The 23,799-nt window shown below is 43.5% G+C and overlaps 2 protein-coding genes across 10 annotated transcripts in view; both read right to left on the minus strand.

The window, feature by feature from the left end:
• Positions 1-468: 468 nt before the first annotated feature.
• KCTD7 (potassium channel tetramerization domain containing 7) lies at positions 469-7,203 on the minus strand. The gene is made up of 4 exons (XM_052688988.1): positions 6,901-7,203; positions 6,005-6,174; positions 4,103-4,281; positions 469-3,585 (listed from the first exon to the last, which is right to left on the minus strand). The coding sequence occupies exons 1-4, from the start codon at positions 7,042-7,044 to the stop codon at positions 3,209-3,211; spliced, it is 870 nt and encodes a 289-aa protein (XP_052544948.1). The 5' UTR covers positions 7,045-7,203; the 3' UTR covers positions 469-3,208.
• Positions 7,204-9,980: 2,777 nt separating this feature from the next.
• Positions 9,981-23,799, minus strand: part of TPST1 (tyrosylprotein sulfotransferase 1) — a 42,639-nt gene continuing 28,820 nt past the window's right edge. For 8 of the 9 annotated variants that reach the window (XM_052688983.1, XM_052688981.1, XM_052688978.1 and 5 more), the window contains 5 exons: positions 20,940-21,138; positions 13,617-13,667; positions 12,454-12,529; positions 11,430-11,477; positions 9,981-10,562 (listed from right to left, as the gene is read on the minus strand). In XM_052688983.1, coding sequence (XP_052544943.1) covers positions 12,485-12,529; positions 13,617-13,667; positions 20,940-21,138 — 295 coding nt within the window. In that variant the 3' untranslated portion in view covers positions 9,981-10,562; positions 11,430-11,477; positions 12,454-12,484. The remainder of the gene's footprint in view (positions 10,563-11,429; positions 11,478-12,453; positions 12,530-13,616; positions 13,668-20,939; positions 21,139-23,799) is intronic. The other variant, XM_052688984.1, reaches the window with a different exon arrangement.

Raw genomic sequence — 23,799 nt, forward strand, 5'->3', positions numbered from 1 at the left:
AGAGATAGCTCTGAAATCCAGCTATGCAGTCCATACTTCAAAAACATTTCAGACTTCTCATTTAGAAGGGCAAAAAAATAAAAACCATTTCTAAATGTGCTCCTGAACATCAATCTGGAACCAAAATTGCACTCATCCTGTCTCAGAACACGGAATGAAAACCATCTTTCCTTCACAGTGAATGAGCACAATGGACTGACATACATTGTCCTTTCTGCAGAGATGATGTCCACCACAACATCACAGTGATAACATGAGACCATGCTCTGTGTGGCCAAGTTGCCCAAGAAAATTGCAGCAGCTTGTAGCCACAGGGTATCTGTAGGGTTCTGTGGATGGAGAAGTAGCAGGGAAGATAATAAAGTGACAAAAAGACAGAGAAACAGTTAAGTATGCCCTAACAAACCTCTAGCCAGATATAAAGAAATGTCTGTACAAGAAGGAAAAATAAACCAAAACAACCCAGTATTACATAGGTATTTAGTTTAATTAGACAATAATATCATATTTATGATATAAAAAAACCAATGATCTTAAACACTGATTTAGTAATCAGCAACTCACATCTTTGTAGCAAACGCAGCATTTCAGAACGTATGCTACATGCCAGTGAAGTCAGGAACGTCCTATAAACCAGCGACTGGACGACACCCCTGACATCTGCCTGCACCACTCCGCTGTTTCTGTCAAAACCCAAATGCACATTAGGCAATATAATCAACCCACTGTAAACAAAGACTGCTTGGAACAAGCATGGTTAGTAACAGTATTGCTAACTTGTACAAATCACCACACACCATGGATGAGTTACATGAGAGCACGCGGCTCAACTCTGTGTTCCCTCCTTCAATATTGCACTTAATTATTTCTGTCCTCTGGAAGATACGAAAGAAGGATGAAAGTTTCAGTTAAGATGCAATTGATACAGACCCAGATTTTCATCTTCACCTTTTGGGTCAGGCAGTTTCCTTACTTTCTCACTTATTTAAACAATCAACAGGAAAAAATTTACAGAATAGCAACACGTGCACATTAAGAAATAACAAACAAGGTTCTAACAGGAATTTTGTCACAGTTTCTCTAGGAGAACAGCTGAACAACACTTAAAGCCAAAAATAATCACTGTCAAAACAGCCTGCTTCATGTCAATAAGTGGTGCTGTAATTCAAACCAGAGTTATGTCCTGTGTGATATGGGAAGTGGCAGAAAAATAACAAGAGAATATTCCAGTACAGCCGGGATTCTCATTGCAGCCCCTGAATAAACTCAGAAGTTTACTGGCAGCCAAAAGTTTCTAAGCTTCAGCTTTAAGGTTTTACATCATTTTACTCCAAACCGTGGTTGTAATTTAAGATTCTTGGGGAGAGAAGGCAGCAGAGTAGAGCAGATATCACGCAAGCTTCCTCTCAGTTTAGGGAAAGATTCTTTGACTTGTAATTGTAGGTCGTCAAATAGAGGCACAGGGACTTGTAACACAATCAGTACTTAAGGAACAATTAAATCCAAAGAAATTTGGATTGAAAGATTCAAATACACCTAAGTGACACTCATCTCCCTCCTCCCAGCACCACTGTGCTTTGCAATTTCAACTCTGGACCTGAAACTGAGCACCTGACAGCAATGAACTCCAAATAAGCACTTGCAAAGAGCTCTTAAGAACTTTATGTCCCCGCCTCTGAGAGACAATTCAATACAAATTCCTAAATTAAACACAGAGAAGTGTGAACATTACTCAATGCAAAATCAGCCTTCTGAAAATATTTTTATGAGACAATTTTATGTCAAGTTTTTATATTCTAAGAATTATCTCAGGTAGGTAAGCGATAGTTTTTTCTATCATAATTAATAGGTCTGTAAAGTATTTTGGTCAGAAGTTTAATTAAGCAAGAATCTTGGATTCAGGAGTCCAAAGGAATGCACTATGCAGACACCTACTTTCCAGCCTCCCTCAGGTGGGGTCTTTTTGAACAGTAGTTGCATTTTCTGAAGCTCACAACAGCAGCACCCTCAGATCGCTCCATCTACCCTTCAGCTTTGGACACACAGAAATGGAGCTTCAGCAGATGGTTGCCAACGTCAGAAGTGCAAAAATTACCTTCTAGAAAGAACACGGCTCTGCAACAGCTGCCTCCTTCAGCATGGAAATAAATGTACTTCCCAGATACACTGGTGGGCAATTGGAGAGATATTAGAATACAAAGGAAGAAACAAAGGTGCTGATATCACACAGAGAAGTGCCAGCAGGAATGCTGGAAGTTAGATTTAACTGAAGAGGTGAGGAGAAGGAAGCACTTGCCTCATCATTTGACTAGCTCTGGAACAAAGTTTAATAGCACAGACTGTAAAAAGAATCAGTAGTAAAATAATACACATTAAATATTCTTAATACTTCTGCTAATAGGAACGTACAGATGGAGTTACTCGTTCACCAAAAGCCTCTGCAAATGACCTGATTCTATAGATTCTTTTTGTAGATGCTGTAAACAGTTAGAATTTCTAAGGCTAAAAACAGGCACAAATCTTTCATGAACGGTAATTATTCCACAAAGCAATGAGGAATATTCTCCAAACCTGCCGTTCCTTTTTATAACAACAGAAACAACTAAATATTACACTTCACAATGCAGATTCTTAATTTTTAAAATATGCATATAGCTTAATCTTCACAACAACACTCCTCTATTTTTTTTTAGTTGTCTATTACACCAAAATTACACTTGCAGGATCTCTGTGCAGGGTGTTACTCAATCCATAAAGTGGCAGGCCTGCATAGTGACTGGAACACTCTGAAGTGTGTAAAATGGAACCACGTTCTATCAGCATTACTTACTAGCACCTGAGGCTGAGATCCATCACACCCACTTTGCAGACAATGGGACTGCAGCCACACAGTAGGTGGCACATTAAAAAATAAATGTCAGACACTCCTCTCCGTAATTTCCACGAGGTGATTTTGTTTTGTGCCTCATTAAGGTACCTGAGCCAACAGTCTTGTTTCAGGCTGTTTGGTTGGTTTTTTAATATTGCAGAGGTTTTTCAACCTCTGTGACAGGTCCCTCTTCGCTGAACAGCTAAGCACTAGCCAACATTTCAGCAGGCTGATTCCAATATATGTTAGCAGCAACGCATTTCCAGAGACATGTTGCAAAAATATTAAAAGCAATTGTCATCTAGAAGTCCTTTCATCTCCTGCACCATTCTGGACAACTCACCACCAAGTGATCTTGAACTCATAGATAGGACGCTTGCAGTAATAGTGATTTATCAGGTGTTTATCACACACACCAATACACTGATGATCCACAGTTATCCCTCTATCAGACAGGTCTGTCACAATACAGTGCAGAAGGTCATACACATCAGCCACGGCCTCCCAAGGTCCAAAAGATACATCCACTTCACAGTGATGCTCAAACAGCTTTGCCTCACTTTCACTTCTTTCGAAACGTAAAGAATTGAAATGTGGGCATTCATAGGGAGTGATGGGCATCTCCTCCTTGAAGACACAGACTTTCAGTTTCGCAAATCTTGCTTTTCTTTGCACAGCTCTAAGCTTTGCTATTTCAATTATCCGCTCCAAATGATCTAAGAAACAGAAGTTGAAAGTAACAATGAAACATCTAGTGAAAGACATTAAATCCATTCTTTTTCCACATGAAATGTATTACATTGTCAGCGTTTACATGTTGTTCTTAATGTATTATTAGCAGTACCACAAAGATGGATGCACTAGATACATTCTATGTTAATTAAATCAGTCTCCATTGTCTTGTGAGCTTGGTGTCCTCACCATGTGCCTGAACCGATTCCACTGCAGGCTCTAATGGAGCAAATAGGGAGGCACAGAGATGCTCCTGCTCAGTGCTAAGCCTGGCATGCTGTGGCCTAGATCTGGCTCCTTTTGAACACAGCATAAAAAATTCACAACCTCAGATGCAGCAGGAACAAACCTCATGTGAAAGCCTCAGAGGTCTAAGCAGCACGGAAGATACGTAAGAAACTTATGACATATGATGGAATCAGTCTGAAAGGAGGCCTAAAAGCACCACTCAACTACCTGAATCATGGCAGAAACAACAATCAGAGTGCTTTGTTTATTTACCTTTGTAGTACGGCATTAGGCCCAGGAAAGCTTGCCTCACTTTCTCTCCCTTCAGAGGCTGGACATCCTCCAGGTGGTCTAGCAATGGTCCTATGGAATAATACTGAGCTTCCTTGTACACTGCCCTCACTCTCTCTCTGGGCGGCAGGTCACCGGAGCGCAGGAAGTTAAGGATGTCTCTGAAAGAAGGACCAAAACACTGAGAATTAACAAGTTTCCAGCAAAACTGTTGTGTATGGGAAAGGAAACACCGTGTATTCATTGTTTACTCTACTGGGACAGAAATCCTTAATCTTCAGTAACTGAAAGAAGCACGAGTTACACTTCCAGCCAATGTTTTTAACAAATAGTTGAGGGAGAAACCCCTTAAAATAGAAGAGGCCATTCTGTGGGAAAGAGATCGCAGTCACTGTATTCCAAATTTCAATCTGGGACAAAAACTTCTTTGATTCTCCTGGCGAATCAGACATGTGGACGTTTTATCCCACTCAGAACCGAGGCTCCATGCGAATGGATGGAGCATTTGCAAAGGAGGTGCTCCTTTCACAGGATCAGGGCCATATCCATTCATACAATAAGAGAAAAAAAAAAGAAAGAAAAAAAGAATTTTTCCTTGTGATTCTGAGACATTGCTAAACCCCTGGAGTTTTAAAGTGGAAAATAAATCACCTGATAAGCATTAATCAAGTACTGCTGACCATATCAAGTAAAACAAGCATTACTGCAACCTTCACGTAACAAGTGCTAACTTGGCTCTCTGTTCCCACTACAATCTGACTTCAGATCAGTAACATCAAAAGCAAATTGGTTCTCCAACAAGATGGCAGGAACTTCTGAATTGCCAAACGTAAAATTGTTATATTTTCACAGTGGCTAAATCTATTTCTGACCCACATTAAAGTGCAGTTCAAACATGCCTTGAAAATAAAGCAACCATTCAGCAGAGGACTACGGAGATGTCAAGGACAAACAAGTACCTTAAGTTAAACTACAACACCTGCTTTGTGACCCCAACCTATGAACACTGCAAGAAATGATGTCTGTCTTTTCTAGTGATCTCACATCACTTCAGACAGAGTTGAAACATCAGGTTATTTTTATTAAAAATAAAACAAGCTACACACAGGCTACAAAGTTCAAAATGAATCCTGAAAATGAAAGTATATGGCACTGTCAGCAAAAATTATTCAAAGAAATAGTTTTTAAAGTGCTGTTTGCCCCCCCGCCCCAGTTGTGCTTTAATCTAACGTATTTCTGAAGAGCTCCAGAGATAAGTTATTCCCTTACCAGACAGCAGATGTACCTTGGTAATTTTTTCTTATAAAACTACAGCCCATCACAGGCACAGAAAATGCGTTACAGGTCCACTTTTATTGTCAGAAATGCATTAGTTAAAGCCTAATCATACCTCCCTTTGCATATTCAATTCAGGGGAAATAGATAATGAAAAATGTGATTAACATGAAAAAAGACCTTCATTAAAACAGGAATTTTTGGGGAACTAAAATATTTCTTTAATCACTGTAATTTTAATGGAGTAGATTGGTATAAACCAGTCGAGTGCCAAATACATCGTTTTTTAAAGCAGCAAAACAGCTTGATACTCTGAGAGCAGATGTTCCAAAGCAGATGACGTGAATTTGTCCTCTAGAACATCATCAGCTGCTTTTCCTTCTCCACTGTAAAGCTTAAGCCCTTAAGAAGAAAATAAATCATTTCCAGTGGTGACGTGCTGCAATTCATTTTTTCTCTGAGATGTTTTCAAGGCGTGGATGCACACCAACCCCGTTTTCCTAAAACCTACTCCACAGACATCATTCAACTAGAAGAAACAAGCGTAAAACTTAATTTTCCTTTCCCTCAGCCACCACTTTGGAAGCATACTGAGGACACTGCACGTACCCAAAGTAAGTTCCATCTCTGTCAATGAAGTATCTGCCTTCGGCATCCGTGGGGATGTAATGCCTTCCGCTGAACATCGCCGCCAACATCGTGTCCTCGTAACGCCTCAGCGTTGACAGCCTTGTAGTGAAATACATGCCTCCTACATTCAGTGGGACGACTTCTGGGAACTGGAAAAGTGATCACACTGTCAGAAATGAGACCCCAGTGCTCTGTAGTTACGCACAGGCCAAGCGGGTGGGGATTTGCAGAAGACCCAGCATACAATCTGTGCCACCGTGACAAAACTCGGTCTGACAAATGCCTCTGCCCTGCTGCCACAAAGCAATGAGCTTCATGGGTTAACACCTTATATACCCCGGATGCTGTCTGGATGAATTTTAGACAGAAATCTGGAACAGCACTGGTCACTACAGCTTTAATACTAGATATCTGTTAAAAGTGTGAATGCCTCCTTTTGGCTCTTACTGAGGAAGAAAATAAATCAGAAACAAAACAAAACAAAACCAACTCCTCCTTTCCCATGCATGAATAAAAAGGGGAGGAGATACATAGTCCCAGGCCAATCCCGGCACCTGCACTTGGCTGCTGCTCCATTGGTTCCCTTACAGCACACTGGCAAATCAGTGATTCTGCACTTGAATGAAGCTGACAGCAGGCCCCAAAATCTTAGCATCACATTGCATCACACTATAAGCCGCCTCGCTGTCAGAATAAAGACTTACTTGTATTTGTCAAGCTCAAGCAAGAATGGAGAAGGGGAGCAATGGCTGTAATTAAAGGACTTTGCTCCAATTCGAGCTGAACCTGCGCTGACAGCCCGGGAGAGACGCGGGTTCGTGGCGCTGAGCAGCGGGAGCCGCGACGCCCGGGGCTGGGCAGCGAGCAGCCCTTACCTGCTGGGGCAGCAGCGGCAGCGCCTGGCCCGCCTGGGTGGCCGTGGGAGTGGCTGGCTCTTGGAAGTCATCCTCTGCATCCGAGCTCGACATGGCCTCATCCGGGTCTCCGCTCCCTTTGCTCTGCCCTGTGACTACCACCATCCCTCTGGCTCTGCCCAGCAGCAGCCGCGGCACTGCTCACGGGAAGCGAGACCCCGGTCAGGCGGGCGCCCTCCCACCCCACGCGGTTGCGGAGGGTCACGTGGCGGGCGGGGCGCGCGCTGGCGGCTGCACGGGGACCGGCCCACGGGCAGCGCCGGCACCGGCGGGCGGGGCTGGGCCGCGGTCAGCGGGGCTCCTCCGCCAGCACGGCCCCACCAGCCGCGGGGTACGAGCCCGACGCCCATTGGACGCGCAGCGCACTGCCGCGCGCTGCCATTGGCTAGCGGGATGAGGGCGGTCCGCCCGCCGGCAGCGATAGGCCCGCGGCAGAGCGCGCTCCCGCGCCGCTCCCGCGCCGCTCCCGCCTCCTTCTGGCGGCGGCGCGCCCCGGGCTCCAGGTGCGGAGCGGCGGCCCCAAGTTACGTAAAAGGCTGCCGTGCATCGCAGCGCCCGGACGCGCTGACACCGCTGGGGGTCCCGTCCCGCTCCCCACCTACCTCGGATCGCTATAAATTATTAAAGGAGGAGGAGCATCTGCTACCTGGGCGCTGCTTTTTGACTACATAAATGTTTCATAACGACTGCTTGTAATCCCCAGCAACAAGAAGTAGCGACATGAAATATTTATGGCTACGATTAACCGCTGTGTGTGGCTAACTGCGAATACAGACACCATGATCCTCCCTTAGCAAGACAGCAAGGTTTAGGAAAAGAAAACGTCTGTGTAAGTTAATGAGTACACATGACAATCTTTGGAACTGCTGCACAATCTCCTCCATAGCGAGGTTCACATCATAAGACCTCAGCCCATAATTAGTGCAGGGTTTTATGACGAATATGGCACTAGCAGTGGGTAACCAGCCACAACAGCACGTCTCTACTAACCATCGCAATAAATAAACCCTGTAACTAAGTAAACGCATCCATTTCATGCTCAAGGATGTCCAGGGCCAACTCAACAGATAATTAAGGAGAATGCATCATCGCTCAACAAAATGATTTCTAAATCAAATATTTATTTGAGCCATGTCAGCACCATCCAGCTCTACCAGAGATTCCTCCTCCTGGTTTACAAGCGCCTTGTCATTGGAATGGCCCGGTCTGCTTCCCCGAGCTTTTCTGACTGCTCAGATGCTGCCTCAAACACACACACAAAGGTTACTGAACTGGACCTGCAGGTCGTGCTTCATTCCCTGGGCAATGGCAGCAGTCCCAGAGCTGCATTAAGAATGTGTGCTGAGAATAAGATTAAAAACGAAAAAAGCCTCTCACTGCTGTACCCTCAGCTTTTCTATATTGGCTGCAGCAACTTTCTCCTAAACACCTTCTGAGGTTACACTGCTGGCAAAGTTGCATCCCTATAGAAAAGTGACCCAACCATGGCACAACCAAATGCCATCAGAGCAGAGATCTATGAACCCAACACAGGGATCTGCCAACCCACGGGTGCTAATAAAGCCAACCCACGGGAGCTGTATTTGGCCCTGTGTTCTGTCTGCGGCGCTCAGATATGGAGGTTTGCTTGCGTGAGCAAAGCAGAACAGACAGGGTGTCCAGATACAGCAATCCTAATAACTCTGTGTACAAAGACCAAACAGACGCTCTGATACAGGGCGGGATCCCTGAACTCGCTGTGCATCAGACTGTAAAACTCCACACAGTTAGTGTAACTATTAGTGAGAAGTGGCACAGATTGAGATGGAGCACACCACAGCTTCTGCGTTAGGCCACGGAGAGATGTGTAAGAGCAAGACATGTGGTGTGTGAGGGGAAGGCTCCCTGCCAGCAGAAATCTCCTCACATCAACGTGGGGCAGGGGGAGGCCTGACTGGAGATAAAGGCTGCCTAGGCAAGCCGGGTGCTCGATTAATTAAGTATTAACTAGGCAGCTAAACGCCAGCTGTGGCTTAGCACCTTGCCAGGTCCTGTTAAGCATCAGTGGGTTCAGCACAGCTGGGTTCTGGCGGCGTGACAGGCGGCGGCGGCGGCGCCCTCCCCTCAGACCGCCATTTCCCACACCGCCATCTGGCGGCGGCGCTGAGGAACTGCGGGGAAACACCTGCGGCCGCGCGGAGAAAAGGGCGGGAAGCGGGGCGGGCCTCACCGCGCGGAGAGCGGCGGCACTGCGGTGCGCGGGCACCAGGGGGCGCTCCCGCCTCACTTTTGCATCTCTTCAGTTCTAAGGAGGATTTGGTGCCCGCTTGGGTAGCAGGGCAATCCCTTCCCCGCAGGCACCCAAAAGCGTGCGTCTGCCTCTGGTTTATCAAATGCAAGAGGAACTACAGTAGCTAACGGAAATGAAGGAAAATAAAGCTCTTTCACATCGTTAAGCAGAATTTGGGTAAAGAGAAACTCAGTGTACAACCCTGAGGTACCTTCACTGGGTTGAGTGCCAGGTCAGAAAATACAACCAAAACAAATCCCCAAACCAAACCATCGCCACTTACCTCAATAGTGATGTCCCTGAGTGGCTGGCAGGTGCTCAGAGCTTTGAGGTATCCATCTGACTGCACTGCTATGGGCTGGAAGGAATGTCCTTTAGAAGCCATTTGCCCCACCATCACCGCCTGTCCCAACACAACTGCTCTGGGTGAACAAATTCGATAGGCTCAAACCTCCCTGCCTACCCCTGTGGGAAACAAACGCCACCTTACAGCCCATACACCTCTCAATGGGCACCCATGTTCATTTCGTCCCATCGCTCAGCTCCTAAAGCAAAGAAAACTCATCCAACATCAAACCTCGACGAGATCCACAGCCGAGACATGAGACAGAATCAAAGGATCACTCACAGAATCACTAAGGTTGGAAAGATCACTGAAGTCACCCAGTCCAACCATCAACCCGTGCCTGTGACTGCTCAGATTGGTCAAAGGTGACACCTTCCATCTCAGCCATGTGAATCATTTCAACCCCAACTCCGAGGCCAAAAAAAATTCACATTTAAAGCATTTATTTTGAAAAATAAAATACAAAAGGTCATTGAATTGTAATTATACATGTCATTTATCCTTTTTTTTTTTTTTTTTTTTTCCTTTTTTTTTAAATAAAAGATATTTAAACCATTTCCACACGTCGATAAAACAAAACTGTTCCACCAAAAAAAACCGTTTAGGACAAGCACAGACCACTCCTCTGAAAGTTTCATACACTGAAAAACAAACTGCTAAAGGGAGAAAAAAGTAAAATAAAAGACCCTTGAGGATGGAGGCTTGGGATTTGGATGACAGAAGAGCAATTTCAGACACAGGCATTGTTCTGCGTTTCTGAAGACCTCAAAAGTAGTTGTTTACATGTAAATACGGCTCTACATTTAACAGTGACTTTTTTTAGTATTTTCTTTTTTTTAAACAGGTTTGCATGCGCTCACAACAACAAAACCTTGAACATAAAGACGAGAGCATGAAAGTAATGGGGAGAGAACCGTGAGAAAAGCAGGCCATGAGCAGTACACCTCATTGATCTCAGTGGGACAGTCCTTGTAACATCACTTCCATTGAGAAGGCAGCAGTGTTCTTCTAAAGAAAAAGAAAAAAAAAATCAGGTTTTTGGGGGGTCAATGTAGTATTGTTTTTAATCCTTTATAGCATATTACATTTATGGCAATAGTGCATAATTACAAGCAACCACCATCATCTCAGTGTGTGAAGTTACTGTTAAACAAAGTCGATCCATTAGGAGCTGCCTTTTCAGTCTGCTATCAGACTTCTTTCTATTCAGGCACAAATCTGAACTTCCACTTGCATTCAAAGCACTCAAGGAGGCGGGCTGCATCTACGCACTGACAGCATCTCTTCCATCACAACGTACGAGTGCTAATTACTGCTGGGAAGTTAATTTGGTTTCTCAGAAATCAGATGGTTTTACAAATATTTGTTTTAAATACCTTTTTGAAAGATGTAATTGGCAACGTGAAGTAGTCATTTTAACGTTGTCTGCATGAGAACATTATGGTTTCCCTATCAATTCCAAAATAAACATCTGCAATTAAGCTTTGTAAAACATTTATATCCATTATTTCTGATTGGCATGACACTGGCTATATTTAGGGCTACAGAAGCAGCTCTATCTGCAGCCACATATTCCTATCTACACGGGCTACATTCAAGCAGCATACTGCTTTTGGATATAGAAGAATGCAACCAGTTCAAGTGCTATAAACTGCAACGGGCCATGCAGAACTGCACGGTTACTCTTAAACCACAAACTGTGCTTCTGTAGCTCTCACCACTGCAACTTACCTCAATGTCATTTTACAGATTCAGAACCAAGAGCTCTGTTTTCATGTTTCTCTTACTCAGAATCTTGAGTGAGGTAAGCTTAAAAAGATCACTTCAACTACACCAAGAACAGCAACTGAACAAGACTGCAGGCATTTCTATTACCTTCTGTGCAAGAAATATCCATTGCATCTTCTATTCCATGGGTTCAGTCTGTTAAGTAAATAATTAAGATAAAATGAGCAATATTCCATTAGAGAAAAAGGCAGCAGCAGCAGCAGCAGCACCAGGGCGCCATTCAGCTGTTTGGCCACATCACATTAATTTTATCTTTAGCGTGATATTAAAGCAGAATATTTCTTCAGAATTAATTTCACCTCCAGTTTCAGCATCTATATTTTAAAGAAGCCTCCATTTCAAAAAGGTTGGCTTCGCTTTTTGCAAGAATCTTTCTTTGGATCAATTTGCTGAGAACGAGGTAAATACTGCAGTCACAGCACGCTGTGTAACTTCACCTCCTGATCTTTAGGAGATTCCCATTTTGCACCTTTCCTATTATGGATGGCAAGATGACACTTGCTAAAAACACTGGACCGTGTCTTCTGACACAACACAAGGTAACTGGAAAATATAATTTAATCTAATGGATGCTGCAGGCAGATGAAGGATAATTTGTTTTGCCAGCAGACCATCATTACGCCGCACGCTAAGCTTTCAAGATAGCTCATCCCTGCATTTGCCAGAAATCCTTATCAGCAATATTTCATCTTTTTGTTCTGACACACCCTAGGTTTGCAGCCAGATATGCTGCAGACAATCTTGAAATAAACAAAATAATTGCATTTGAAAGCATTATGAAATAACTGCAGCACACTTCCTCAGTACAGTTTGCTAACAACTCTTAAGCAGCACATACTGAAACAGTTTTCTTGCCACTAAGCTGCACAGACAAATTGGCCAGCAGTTGAGAGTGAACAATGCTGTGAGCAACAGCACACTTAGCTGCGTGGTGCCAGATCCTTAATGGTGCTGTTCTATTAGCTGAGCACAACCAGCAAAGCGTGAGCGCTTTGAGAGCACATAAACGTCCAGTAAGAGTGCAAAGCCTGAATCAGAGATCACACACAGGTTTATCAGAAAGACTTGGTGTCCACAGCAAAAAGCTATGTTCCAAAAACATGAGACAGACACTATAGCTATTCGACTTCACTGATCCACGTTCATTTTATCTTGCCACGAGACCTCCTTTCTACTGTCTTCTTTGGCTGGAACAAAAGAAACCAGTTTTCCTTTTTAATAAGCTGATTTTCATTTGAAAGGACTGAAGAAGTCACAATGCCTTGTCTGCGCATGGCACATTCTGCGTGTTTCTGAACCTTTACACCAACAGAAGGCATTTTCAAAGAGTCTTTTCCCAACGCTTCAAGAAAGCTTGCACCCACTGTCAATCACCTGAGTTAATACAGGCTGCTTACATTTACATCCTCAATGAGTTTCTGTACTGTCTGCATCATCACTGATGGATACAGAAATATAAAGAAATACAAGCACTGTAGATAACGTGCCTACTTTGGTCACAGAGATCACAGTAACTCTAAAGGCTTTTGTTGAGGCTAATAAGAGGTGAGCGCATCTCTCAGTCTACAGCTGCTGGAAAACTTGGAGGCAGAGAGCCCCTACAAGGCTTCCTCTCCCAGTTTTGCAAAGCCATGCCCCTGGATATGCAGGACAAGTTGGAAGGGGGAAAAAAAAAACCCAGAAAAACAAATATTTTTCTACTTAGCTTTACTTGAACACACCCTGAGACAACAGCAGGGACGAGCCACTTCCTGTTTTTCCTATCTAAGCACAACACAGAGAGCACTTTAAACAGCACTTGGACATTTAGTATCAATTAACAGCTTGCACAAATGATAATTTTGGTTTGTTTTGCCAGATACAGCAGCACATTTTTTTTTCTTTTAAAGCCTCGTTATTTCTGCTATCTGTGCCGTATTTGCTTTAAACCTTTCAGTGCACAGCAACAAAAGGTGATATTCCTCTACAAGTAGCAACTTGGTCTACATAAGAAAATATACAAAATGCCTCTAGTTTCATGGCAGCCTTCAGTCAGCTGAGGACTGCAGGCTCCACAGTATTACTAACATGAGAGTTAAACGTGTGTTCAAAAAAAAGCCTTAGGGCAGCTGAGTGAAAGACTGGGAGCAAGGGAGATGCAACCCCATGGAAAAGCTGTTCACAGCCTTTCTTTCAAAACCCAACAGAAAATCAAAAGTATGAAGTGTTTATAAGGCTGTTTTCACAGTGGCTCGCTGCTGTTCCCGCAGAAAGGAAATTAACTGAGCACTGTACCTGTGGAGCTTCTTTAAGGAAGTCAGGAAGCTGAAATTCACCTTTAAAGACCTGGGGGAATAAAGAACAAAACAATTTACTATTCAAAGCCAGCACTCACTGATGCTTGAAACTTTGAGATTGGTAGAGAAAAAAGAAAAAAAAAAGAAAGGATTATTCTGGGTTATCAATAGTCAGCAATGCTACATCAGACTGCCTGGGAACTTTCCGTTCCACGTTTTATAGCTTCAAAACTTGACAAATGTCACTCACACAAACAGAATTATTGCTCTCGAACAAACGCAACTCCCACAAAGTCTGGGAAAGCTCATAACGATTTCAGCTGTAATGGCCAACACTCAGCATCTCCTTTATCCCATTCCACACACATCCATCCCTTCATTTACACACCCAGGTCTGTTAGAAAGTTCCAGCCAGCTACTCCCATGTTCCTGGGTTCCTACAGCTGCAACCTCACCACCAGCCTTACTTTATGACAGTTTGTCATGACCACAATTCCCCACCTTTTAGAGCATAACATCACTGCTGAAACACTGCTCTGGAGAAGCAGCGAGCAGTAAATATTCTCAGACATACCGAGAGCCACACCAAACAACTGCTCCCACTGTCTGACCAATTAGGAAATAAATTGGTGATGGATTGTCTTCTCTCCTGAGGACGCTTCTTCAAAGCTGTTTGCTTCTGAGATCAAACTGGAACACATTCCAAAGGGAAGAAAAAAAAAAAAAAAAAAGAAAAAAAGGCTCTGGATTTGACAAAAATAAGTAGAATGGAAGAGTTTTACCACCGGCCTTCTTGCTGAACCAAAAAGAACGAACACCCCAACGTCAGTGGTTTTTGTGCAGCTGTAATCACATACAACCAAAATCCACAAACCTACTTAGAAATTCTACAAAGCCACACCACAGCAACAGAGCTGCTCCAACGCATCCCTCTGAGTTGAGCTGCCTGGTTTGCAAGCTGCTTCAAAGGAACACAACTCAGGAACTCCAGGCACGCTTATTAACAACATCCGCTTTCCCTGCCTTGCTCTGCACAGACAACCAGAGCCTGAAGACCATTTGGTCAGTGCCCTGCTGCGGCCCACAGCTGCTGCGTCAGCTTCGAGTTTCCTGCCTGTAGAGCTGCTCACCCCAAAGCACATCTGCAGCATTAAACCTCACGCATGACTCATGTGCAGGGATGGAGGAGCTGGAAGCTCTCCTTGCTCTTTATCGCTAGGCTAAACGCATCCAAGCAGCCAGCCCCAACATTAGGGCAGGAATTACTATACATGTACAACACGGAACGCTGCTCCTTCTGATATCTCATGGAAATAGAAAGACTGACTCAGCGATGGGCAAAGCTTTCATTTACATTCAGTTTGGGGATACAGTCATTCCCATGGTAACCTTAATGAAAGCCACACCGGTCAAGAATTCAGCATGTGGCTTATGGAGCCTGGATACACAATAAAGGGTTATAAATAAAGAAGGGTATTTCATATCTTAGGCTTCTAAGCAGAACATTAGGATTCATGCTACCTTCTGGAAGTGGACATTACAAATTAACAAAACCACCACATAAAAATGCTACAGAACGACCTGGGCAAAGCTCAGTGGAAATGTAATCCGTGATCAGCTTTGTGCCAGAGCTGGAGGGAGCAGACAGCCTTCACTCCAGGTCTATTGGAATCCACTGCAGTTGTCAGCTGAGCATTTTTAACAACAGTAATACTGATGACGATGCTATATTGTGGTTTGTTCAAAAGAGAAGTGACCAAAACCACATTTTTCACTCTGGAGGACTGTTTCTCTTTTCCGCTCCTGCAAATATGATTTAATTCTAATATAAATACATATCTAAAATAGGTATTTTTTTTCTCTGCTCTAAAAGCCTTACCACTGTAACGCCCTTTTACTCTTAATAAGCATCAGGTGAAGACAGTCAACCCAACAGCAGTATTAAGAAAAATGACACAAGTATCACAGCCTGGAAAAGTAAGATGTTTCAGAGGCATTTGATTGTATTGACATAAAATATCCCCATTGCACATCATACTCATAACAAGCCTGAGAAGCTGCTGCTAGATTAGGCTTAAGACAACTGTACGCAATTCTCATTCAAAAGCAATATTATCTAGAGTTCTGGTTTTGTCAGGATTGAGACTGCATACAAACTAGTTTAAAGTAGTTCCAAAAATGGCGAGTGGTCCCTTCTGAATGAACAACCAGGGATCAACCGCAATCCCGAGATTCGCAGAACAATGACTCCACTTGCAGCCAAAGAAATTAAGAGGTTTCAGATTCAAAATTCTTTTCAGGCCAGTTTCGAACTCTAAAACACATTATTTGGAGTGTGGCAGCACAGAGGCTGAAGCAGGATATTGCAATGGTTTCCATTCCAAGCAAGAATTCAGTAGAATAGAGTTGTGTTTACTATTTCTAAGGGAATTATTTTGCAAGCCCAAGTGGATTTCCAAAGGGGAGGGAAGAATAATCTGAAGTCCAAGTCAGACTGCAGTTCACTGTCTGCATTATTCAAACCTACTTAAAAAGAAAAATCCCAAGACGTTCTTATAGCTGAACTAAATGCATTTGCGTTCTCAAAAAGAGATCAGAAAAAAACAATTCAGTTATCCAAGAATGCCCTCAGAAATACACAAGGAAAGCCAAGAGAACGGAAGGAGAAGAGCAACCTACAAAGCAACCAAGATTTCAGACAGGCCACTGCACGTCCACCAAGAGGCACTTTGCAGCCTGACTTCATCTCGCACCTTGCTTGTTAATGGCTTTATGCCTTCGTAAGCACACGGCTGTGGAGCTAAAAAGGAGGTAAAAAACAAAGCAAAACTTGAAGCATAACTCCAGAGAACAGCTGTGCGGTTGGGAATCTCCAAGCTGGAAGCAATACTCACTAAACGTGCTATTAAGCAAAGAGAAAGAGAATGCCCCATCCTGGATGCAGCTCTGGGCAGCATGGTGTGGTGGTTGGTGACCCTGCTCATAGCAGGGGGTTGAAACAAGCCGAGCATGGTGGCCATTTTCAATGCAGGCCATTCTGTGATTCTATGATATTGAGGAACTACGTTCTGTTGGTAGTCCTACAACCAACAACAACAACAACAAAAAAAAAACAACACTATTTTTAATTTTAAATATCAGACAATACTCAAAAAGCCCACTGCCTTTATGCTTACTGTAAGCCAACCAGCATAAATGGAGATGGATGGCTTTTTTCTCCTCAGGCCACTCGAGCAGCCCCTCATTACTGCATACCTCTACAACTACACACATTTGACAGCACAAGTAATTATGCAGCAGCACAGACTCGCTTCACACCCTTTATCACAGACTGCATCTGGGGTTTTAAAGACAGAATCAAAGTCCTGAAATCGTGTTCCTCCTGGACGTTAACAGCAAGAGGCATTTCCTCACAATTTAATATGGGCACGAAACAGGAGTTTATAGAAATGTTTTCCTGTAGATGTTAACTGCAGAAAATACCATCAACAGAACATAAAACAGAGACAGATAACAGCTTTCAGATGCGAAAAAGCAATGTATATTCAAACAGCCATGATGAAAACCATAACTTCTTCCACAGTTCTGTACATTTCCGTCCCTCCATCTCTGCAGGGCAAGCATCACAGCCTCATGAAATAAACGACTGGAATATGTATTCCTAGTGCTCAAACTCATTCAGAGGGAAGCGCGTGCCAAAGAAAATCTGATGTAAGCCATTGCAGATGTGAAAGGAGAGCGCTTGGCCAACCATAACACAACAACACGCCAGCTTCTGCAGGGCAGCATCAGAGCTGTGCAGCTACAAGCTGCCCTCCCACCTCTGGTGTGTTCTGTGACACTGCTGCTCAAGCTTCCACACACACTCATGTTGGTAAGGATGGATCAGATTCTGCCTATGTGGGGTGATTCTACTGTAATATTTCAGCATACAGTGACTGAGCTTCCAGTTCAGGCAGTTTGTTTCCATTTTCTGCTTCATTTACGTAGGAACACTCATTTTAGCAACAAGATGCTCGTTTCCTTTATGTTCAGGGTGTAGAATTTGGTAAACTCTATGGAAGAAAAAAAAAAGTGGTTTGTACCTATGAGGAATGGATGATGACTGTCACAAAATTAACAGACCAGCAACAGCACAGTGGTACTCAGAGCTCCACCTCTGCCCTCTGCTCGTCTCTGAGATAAGCAGTGTCACACAGGACGGTACAGTCAGCTCTGACAAAAAGCTAACAAGAAGTCAATGGCTTTGTTTGTGAGAACCTCAGAGAAATCTGCTGGATTTATACTCCACAAGCACAGACACTCACAAAGACACCATATTCCATAACACCACACTGTACATTGGAGACCATCAGGCAAAGAGATGGAGCTGCTTCAGGCCTTCTTACTTCCTAAAACCAAACCAGAACTAACATGGCAGAGTATAAACACCAGTAACGTCTTCATGGTTTTGTGCTGTTGGAAAACCAACCCCAGCCCTTTGTGTCCAGATCAGTAACATTAAAGTGAAAAACCCAAGTTCAGCAGAAAGCATTACTTTCCCTGCATTACCTGCAAGCACACAGAAATTCTTCGACAAGCATTGTCCTTTAGAGGGTGAGAATCATCATTTTACTTCCAGACTGAAGGGAATATTTAAACCTGCACATACTTAAGTCGCCAGAAGGGGGACAGAAGAAGAGGAAAATTAAAACCAACAGGATTTAACTGCCTGGAAAGCTTAGGGGAAATTAATAGCATCGTGCCAACCATTCCCCTTCCATTTTCCCCACTAACAGTCCTATCATGCTTTGGGCAAACTTCACACTGTTGGTTCAGCCACCACCATCAGCAGCTCTGAAATTACTGACATTTTCAATACTGAGCATTAATCTCATCTGCAGCCTTTCCAAGGAGTGACAAATTTTGCTCAGTTATACCACGGCTGGTATGACATAGCATAAATGCAGAAATGCATGTAGCATTTAATCACAGCATCACAGAACAAAGACATCTTGCAGCTTAATTTTGCAGAAGACAATTTACAAAGATTCCAAATGGACAACGAACTCCTAGAGCTGTCCTAGGAGTACAGTCACAGAACTCCGAGCTGTCTTCGAGTTTGTTTGGCATCCTAGGCTGGATGTTGTATTTTTCATCCCATTTATCTGTATGTTTTTGTATGTACACTATTAAAATGACAGAATCATAGAATGGCTTGGGTTGGAAGGGACTCGGAGCAAGATCTCTCTTTAACAATGAGAGAAAAGTTGTTTCTTTAACACACCTAATAGCAATGAACTGGATGACCCAGTGCTGTTCCATCGCTGTTTAGGTGGAGCCACAATCTCCCTGCCAGTAACTTCAGTGGTGCTGGGCTTCCACCCTGTTGTTGCAACTTCCACAGTCAAATTAACGCCAGCATTACATACCCAAAAAAACTGAACCACTCCTTCCCCATCTCCAAAAACAAAACCACCAGTCCTTCCCCATACTCCTGCTTTCTGCTTGCCAGAACGAAGCAGCTTCTTCCATCCCAAGCGCTAGCTCACGCCACACTGACCTGATTCCAAAACAACAACATGAGCAGAGAGGAGCAGAAGTCAGATACCTCACGTTAGCCCAGGTCAGTCACACTAAGGGTTATCATTCTAACACAGCACTGTTCAGCTTTACGAGTCTAAACTTCTTTAAAATCTGTTTTCAATGAATAAAGTTCAAGTTCTGTACTTGGCTTAAAATTCTCAGAGACCACAAAATACAAATATAACAGAGCTGCTTCCAAAAAAGTTAGGCAATAAACAGTTGCTTGCAAGATTTATATGTACTATTATGACTGAAAAATAGCTGGAAATATTTCATTTGGACAGCTTCACCCCCAGCAACCCGTGCACTACAAAGCACTGAAAAGCTATCCCAGGTGAAGAAGTTTTAAGACAGCAAGATCAAAATTATCAAGTGACTTATAAATATTGACTCCTTCTTCTCTAAGCTGAAGTGTCAAGAAATAAATGAGCACAACATTGCAGAAGAAGTGGACGTTCCCAGGGCAGCCTAAGCTGCCTGTGATGGGCACATGAGGACACAGCACAGCTCCCTTCCAGCCTTTCCCAAACACCTTTAACTTGTTTGGAAACATGCTCCCCAGCCCCAAACATAAGAAAGTTGTGGGGAAACAAAACAAAACACAGCATTTCCCAGGGATGAGTCAGATCCCACTGATCACCAAGCAGGATATTAGTTATTTCCATGAGGGCCAGCATTTTGGCAGTTTTCTGTGCAAGATGCCTGATGGCCAGGAAGCTTGACAGTGTAAAAATATTTTAATTGTATCAATAAGAGATAATCAGCTTTGTATTATTGAATTACAGTGTAAATTTTCATCCAAGTCACTGTTTTTCAGTATGCTTTCATAGGCACATGAAGATTTTGTGTTCCATTCTGAGCTAACAGCTATTAAATAGTCAACCTGCCATCATCTAATGCACTGCCAACTGTTCTATAAGGGCTTCTCAGAGAGGGCTCCTAAAAAGAGGATGCAAAATGTTTGAAGATTACACAAAACACTGTTTTCTTCTCAGCAAAGTGCACCAACCAGTCTTTAAATATGAGAACACTGATGAAAGACAGTCCTTTCATATTGTTTAATTCAATTTTTCCAGTGCTGACTTTGCTGCTGCAGCAGAAGTCACCTTCTTTTAATACAGTATACATTCTCCAAAGGACAGAATTGAAAAGTTAATTATTCTTATTCCAAACAATCGTAATGAGCTTTTCAATGGATACCTCCAGGGGTAAACAGTTGTATAGCTGAACTATTCAAATTCAAGCTACATTAAATTCAGGCTAAAATCCTCGTGTTTAGGTTAATCAGCACCAGACTTTCCACCATCTTTTGTTTGTTCTACAAAGGAACAGCAAAGAATTGGAGCATTTGATATTCTAGTCATCCTGGGCTATTTTCCATTGGTGACTTTGCAAATTCACTCACGTATTTGGAGGACAATTTTGCGAAAGAGCATATCCCAAACCTCACATATAACAAGTTGAGCTCATGAATCAAGTTCAATAATGGGGCAAGACAGCTAGCTTTTTTCCAGGGCTATCCGGACAGTTCTCAAGAGATTCAGTTACACACAGCAAAGAACACAACACAGACCTGCTGGCTGGGAGAAAGGAAGAGTGAAACGGAAGATAAACAAGAGCTGGACTTCCAGTCCTATGGAATTCTGCCCTTCACAGCAAGGAGGGCATTAGAAGGTATTGGAAATGGACTGGAGGAATCTTTTACTCCAGAGCTCACCTCCATTTGGGCAACAAATCAAACACAAAAATGCCTTACCCTTCTGGTGTTTTCCACAACTTTCTGATCTGGCTTCCCATAGTTTGGTGGGTTGGCATACGGATCATAGCCCAGTTTTGCTAGCATGGGCGCGATCACCGGCATGTCCTGCAGAACATCAGCAGGGATCTTCCCAACCCACTTGGACAGCGCTTCCACGTTGACTGGCTTGATGACTTGGTCAGTAGATCTTTCAACTCTGCAGAGGGAGAAGGAAAGGTTATATTTTGCACTCCAACCAAGACTTGCTTCTTCACTGGCAGTAAGACCTTAATGATTTTTTTTCCCCCCCTTTCCTTCTCTTTCTCAAGATTTCCTGTTTCCACGGGGCTGGTGGGAAGTTTTACTACACAAGGCTAAAATAAGAATGATCAACACAACATCCATACATGCTTTCTGACTTAGGCCTTCACGGAGTACTGTGAAATAGCAAGTGAGAAGCACACACACACCTACATACAAAGCTGTTTTCCCACTGAACTACTCCCACATTTGCTGTTTCGTTGTCTTAATTGCTCTTGAAAGTTGCATTCTAAATTAAAACCCATGTGTCATTTATTCTTCCCCTCATATTGTGACTAAACTCTTTATTTTCTTTAATGGGGGACACATAACATTTCCAGAGGCACTTTTGAATATCACACCATCTCCACATGACACTCAAATGAAAGATGCTTCATGAAAAGACCAGTGGATCTGACAGAAATAAAGGCTGTCATCATATTTTGTACAATTACTTTAACTGACCGATGGTCAGACAGTTCTTAAAGGAAGCAAGTGAATGATCCTAAGCGTCACACATACTGTATGCATAAAATAGTTTGTTGCTCATTTAAAACAGCCATCCAAGTTTCATCTTTCATTCTTGCACCCCACTTATTGTTGTGTGAAGCTCTTTTTGTTTGTTTGTTTCATTTTTTTAAAGGAAGCAATCTGGCACTGCTTTGCTTTCCCACGTTCCTTGCTTCTTTTAGATTAGAAGATGCCAAATCTCCTGCCTGCACTCCTCTCACGGGCCAAAAGCACTCAGAGCACACACAGCAATCTGAGGCTCTCAGACTTTGTTCTGAACTCAGAGCACACAAGGATTCGGGATGCCAAGGCTCATCTTTCCTTTAAGGCAGGTTGAGATCAGATCTGTGTATACAGAACGCCCAGAGGAACACTGACATTTGCATTACAAGTAATGCTGTGAGGTGTGCCTGACAAGAATTTAATCTCAAAAAGCTCTGGCACACAGAAAACAAAATTAAAAGCAGCGTACAAAGGATAACAGCACCACCTCATCTGCATGAGACAAAGCAAAAGAATACAAAGATTCAAATTAACACTCCGGCAGCTGATTCTTCAGTTACACAGCAGAATGTGAGAAAACGTTCTGAGAAAAACACTCCTTAAATCTTCCCAACAGCTTGTGAGATGAGGAGCCTGAAGTCAGGCGGCTCCTTCTAAGCCGAGCCCAAAATCTCTTCACCAAAGCTGTGAGTTTGGCCATCTTCAGTAGCAGCACAGAACGGCTTTGGTTGGAAGGGACCTTAAAGATCATCGAGCTCTGACTGCCCCCACACGGCCTGGGCCACCTCCACGGATAGGCACCCACAGCCTCTGCACAAAGTAAGGACGATGCTGGGATAAACAGGACTGGGTTTGGCCAACAGCTCACTGGAACCCCAAAGCATAAGTGCTATGCAGCAACTCGGTCCTAAATTAGTACACATATGGATATCTTGTCCTGAAGCAAAAGCACATTTCAAATGTGCACGCTGTCCCCCACTGACATTTCAATCCTTGGTAACAATAAGCTCAGCACAAAGCAATTCCCAGTGGTGACAGACAGACAGGCGGCTGCAGAGCTGCTCCTCGGAGCTCACCCAGAAATACAGCACTGCACATTCAGTCCTCTGCTGAAATCCTTCACTGTCCTGTCACTTCAGATGGGAAGAAATACAGCAGTTACTGGGGAAGACCCTTCAGACCAAAGAACATCAGAGGACAATGGAGGGAAGGGGGGGGGGAGGGGGCAGCAGGGAGGAAGAAAAACATCACAACAAAACAAAACAAGAAAACATAGCAAGCCTTGGCAGATCTGATTGTGTATGCATGTGGAAACGCTGCCTGGTCAGGTTCCATGCACAACTGCAGGAACAGGCTGAGTTCTGAGAGCAGCTGGTAACCCCAACCACTTCCACCACTGTCCTCCATTACAATGGAGAAAAGGTATTCACTAAAAATATATTCTGAAGTAATTTTGCCTAGACAGCTATTTTCACAATAAGCCCAATAAAAATGCTATTAAAGAGTTGACAGCTCTTTGCATCAGTGGTCACCACAGCTGTTTTCAGTTAGCAGGCAAATGCCAGAGCTATATTAACAATGCTCATTATAGCACGTAGCCCAGCCATAGCATTCCTCCAGCAGAACAGCCACGCTGGCAATTACTTCAAACAGGTTCTGCACTACTGCTCACTCCGTGGTGCACATCCTTAACACCTTGCAGCATTCCTCAAGTAAGAAGCAAAAGAAGGAGGGAGGAATAATAAAATAGAAAAGCAGTGAGAGTAGGGCTGGGTCACCAGAAATCAGAGGTTGCTGAGCAAAGACACAGAACGGCCAACAGTCTCCTTGAATCAAGCTGCTAGGGGGAAGACATGAAGTCAGATTCTTAAGTACGAACTGTCCAGTGCCTCACACTGCTATTGAAAGACTATTGCATAAGAGCTGCTGAGTTTGGAGTAAGAGAAAACTGAGACTGTTCACTTCCTGAGTTGTGCAGGTCACCTGGTGGCTGGCTTAGCTAGGGAAGAGAACTAATGTGGTTTGAGGCCGTGCACAGCTGCTAATAAAGCACCTCACACTGACC

This window comes from Tympanuchus pallidicinctus, unplaced genomic scaffold (assembly GCF_026119805.1).
Source record: "Tympanuchus pallidicinctus isolate F22 unplaced genomic scaffold, pur_lepc_1.0 scaffold24, whole genome shotgun sequence".
Lineage (NCBI taxonomy): Eukaryota > Metazoa > Chordata > Aves > Galliformes > Phasianidae > Tympanuchus > Tympanuchus pallidicinctus.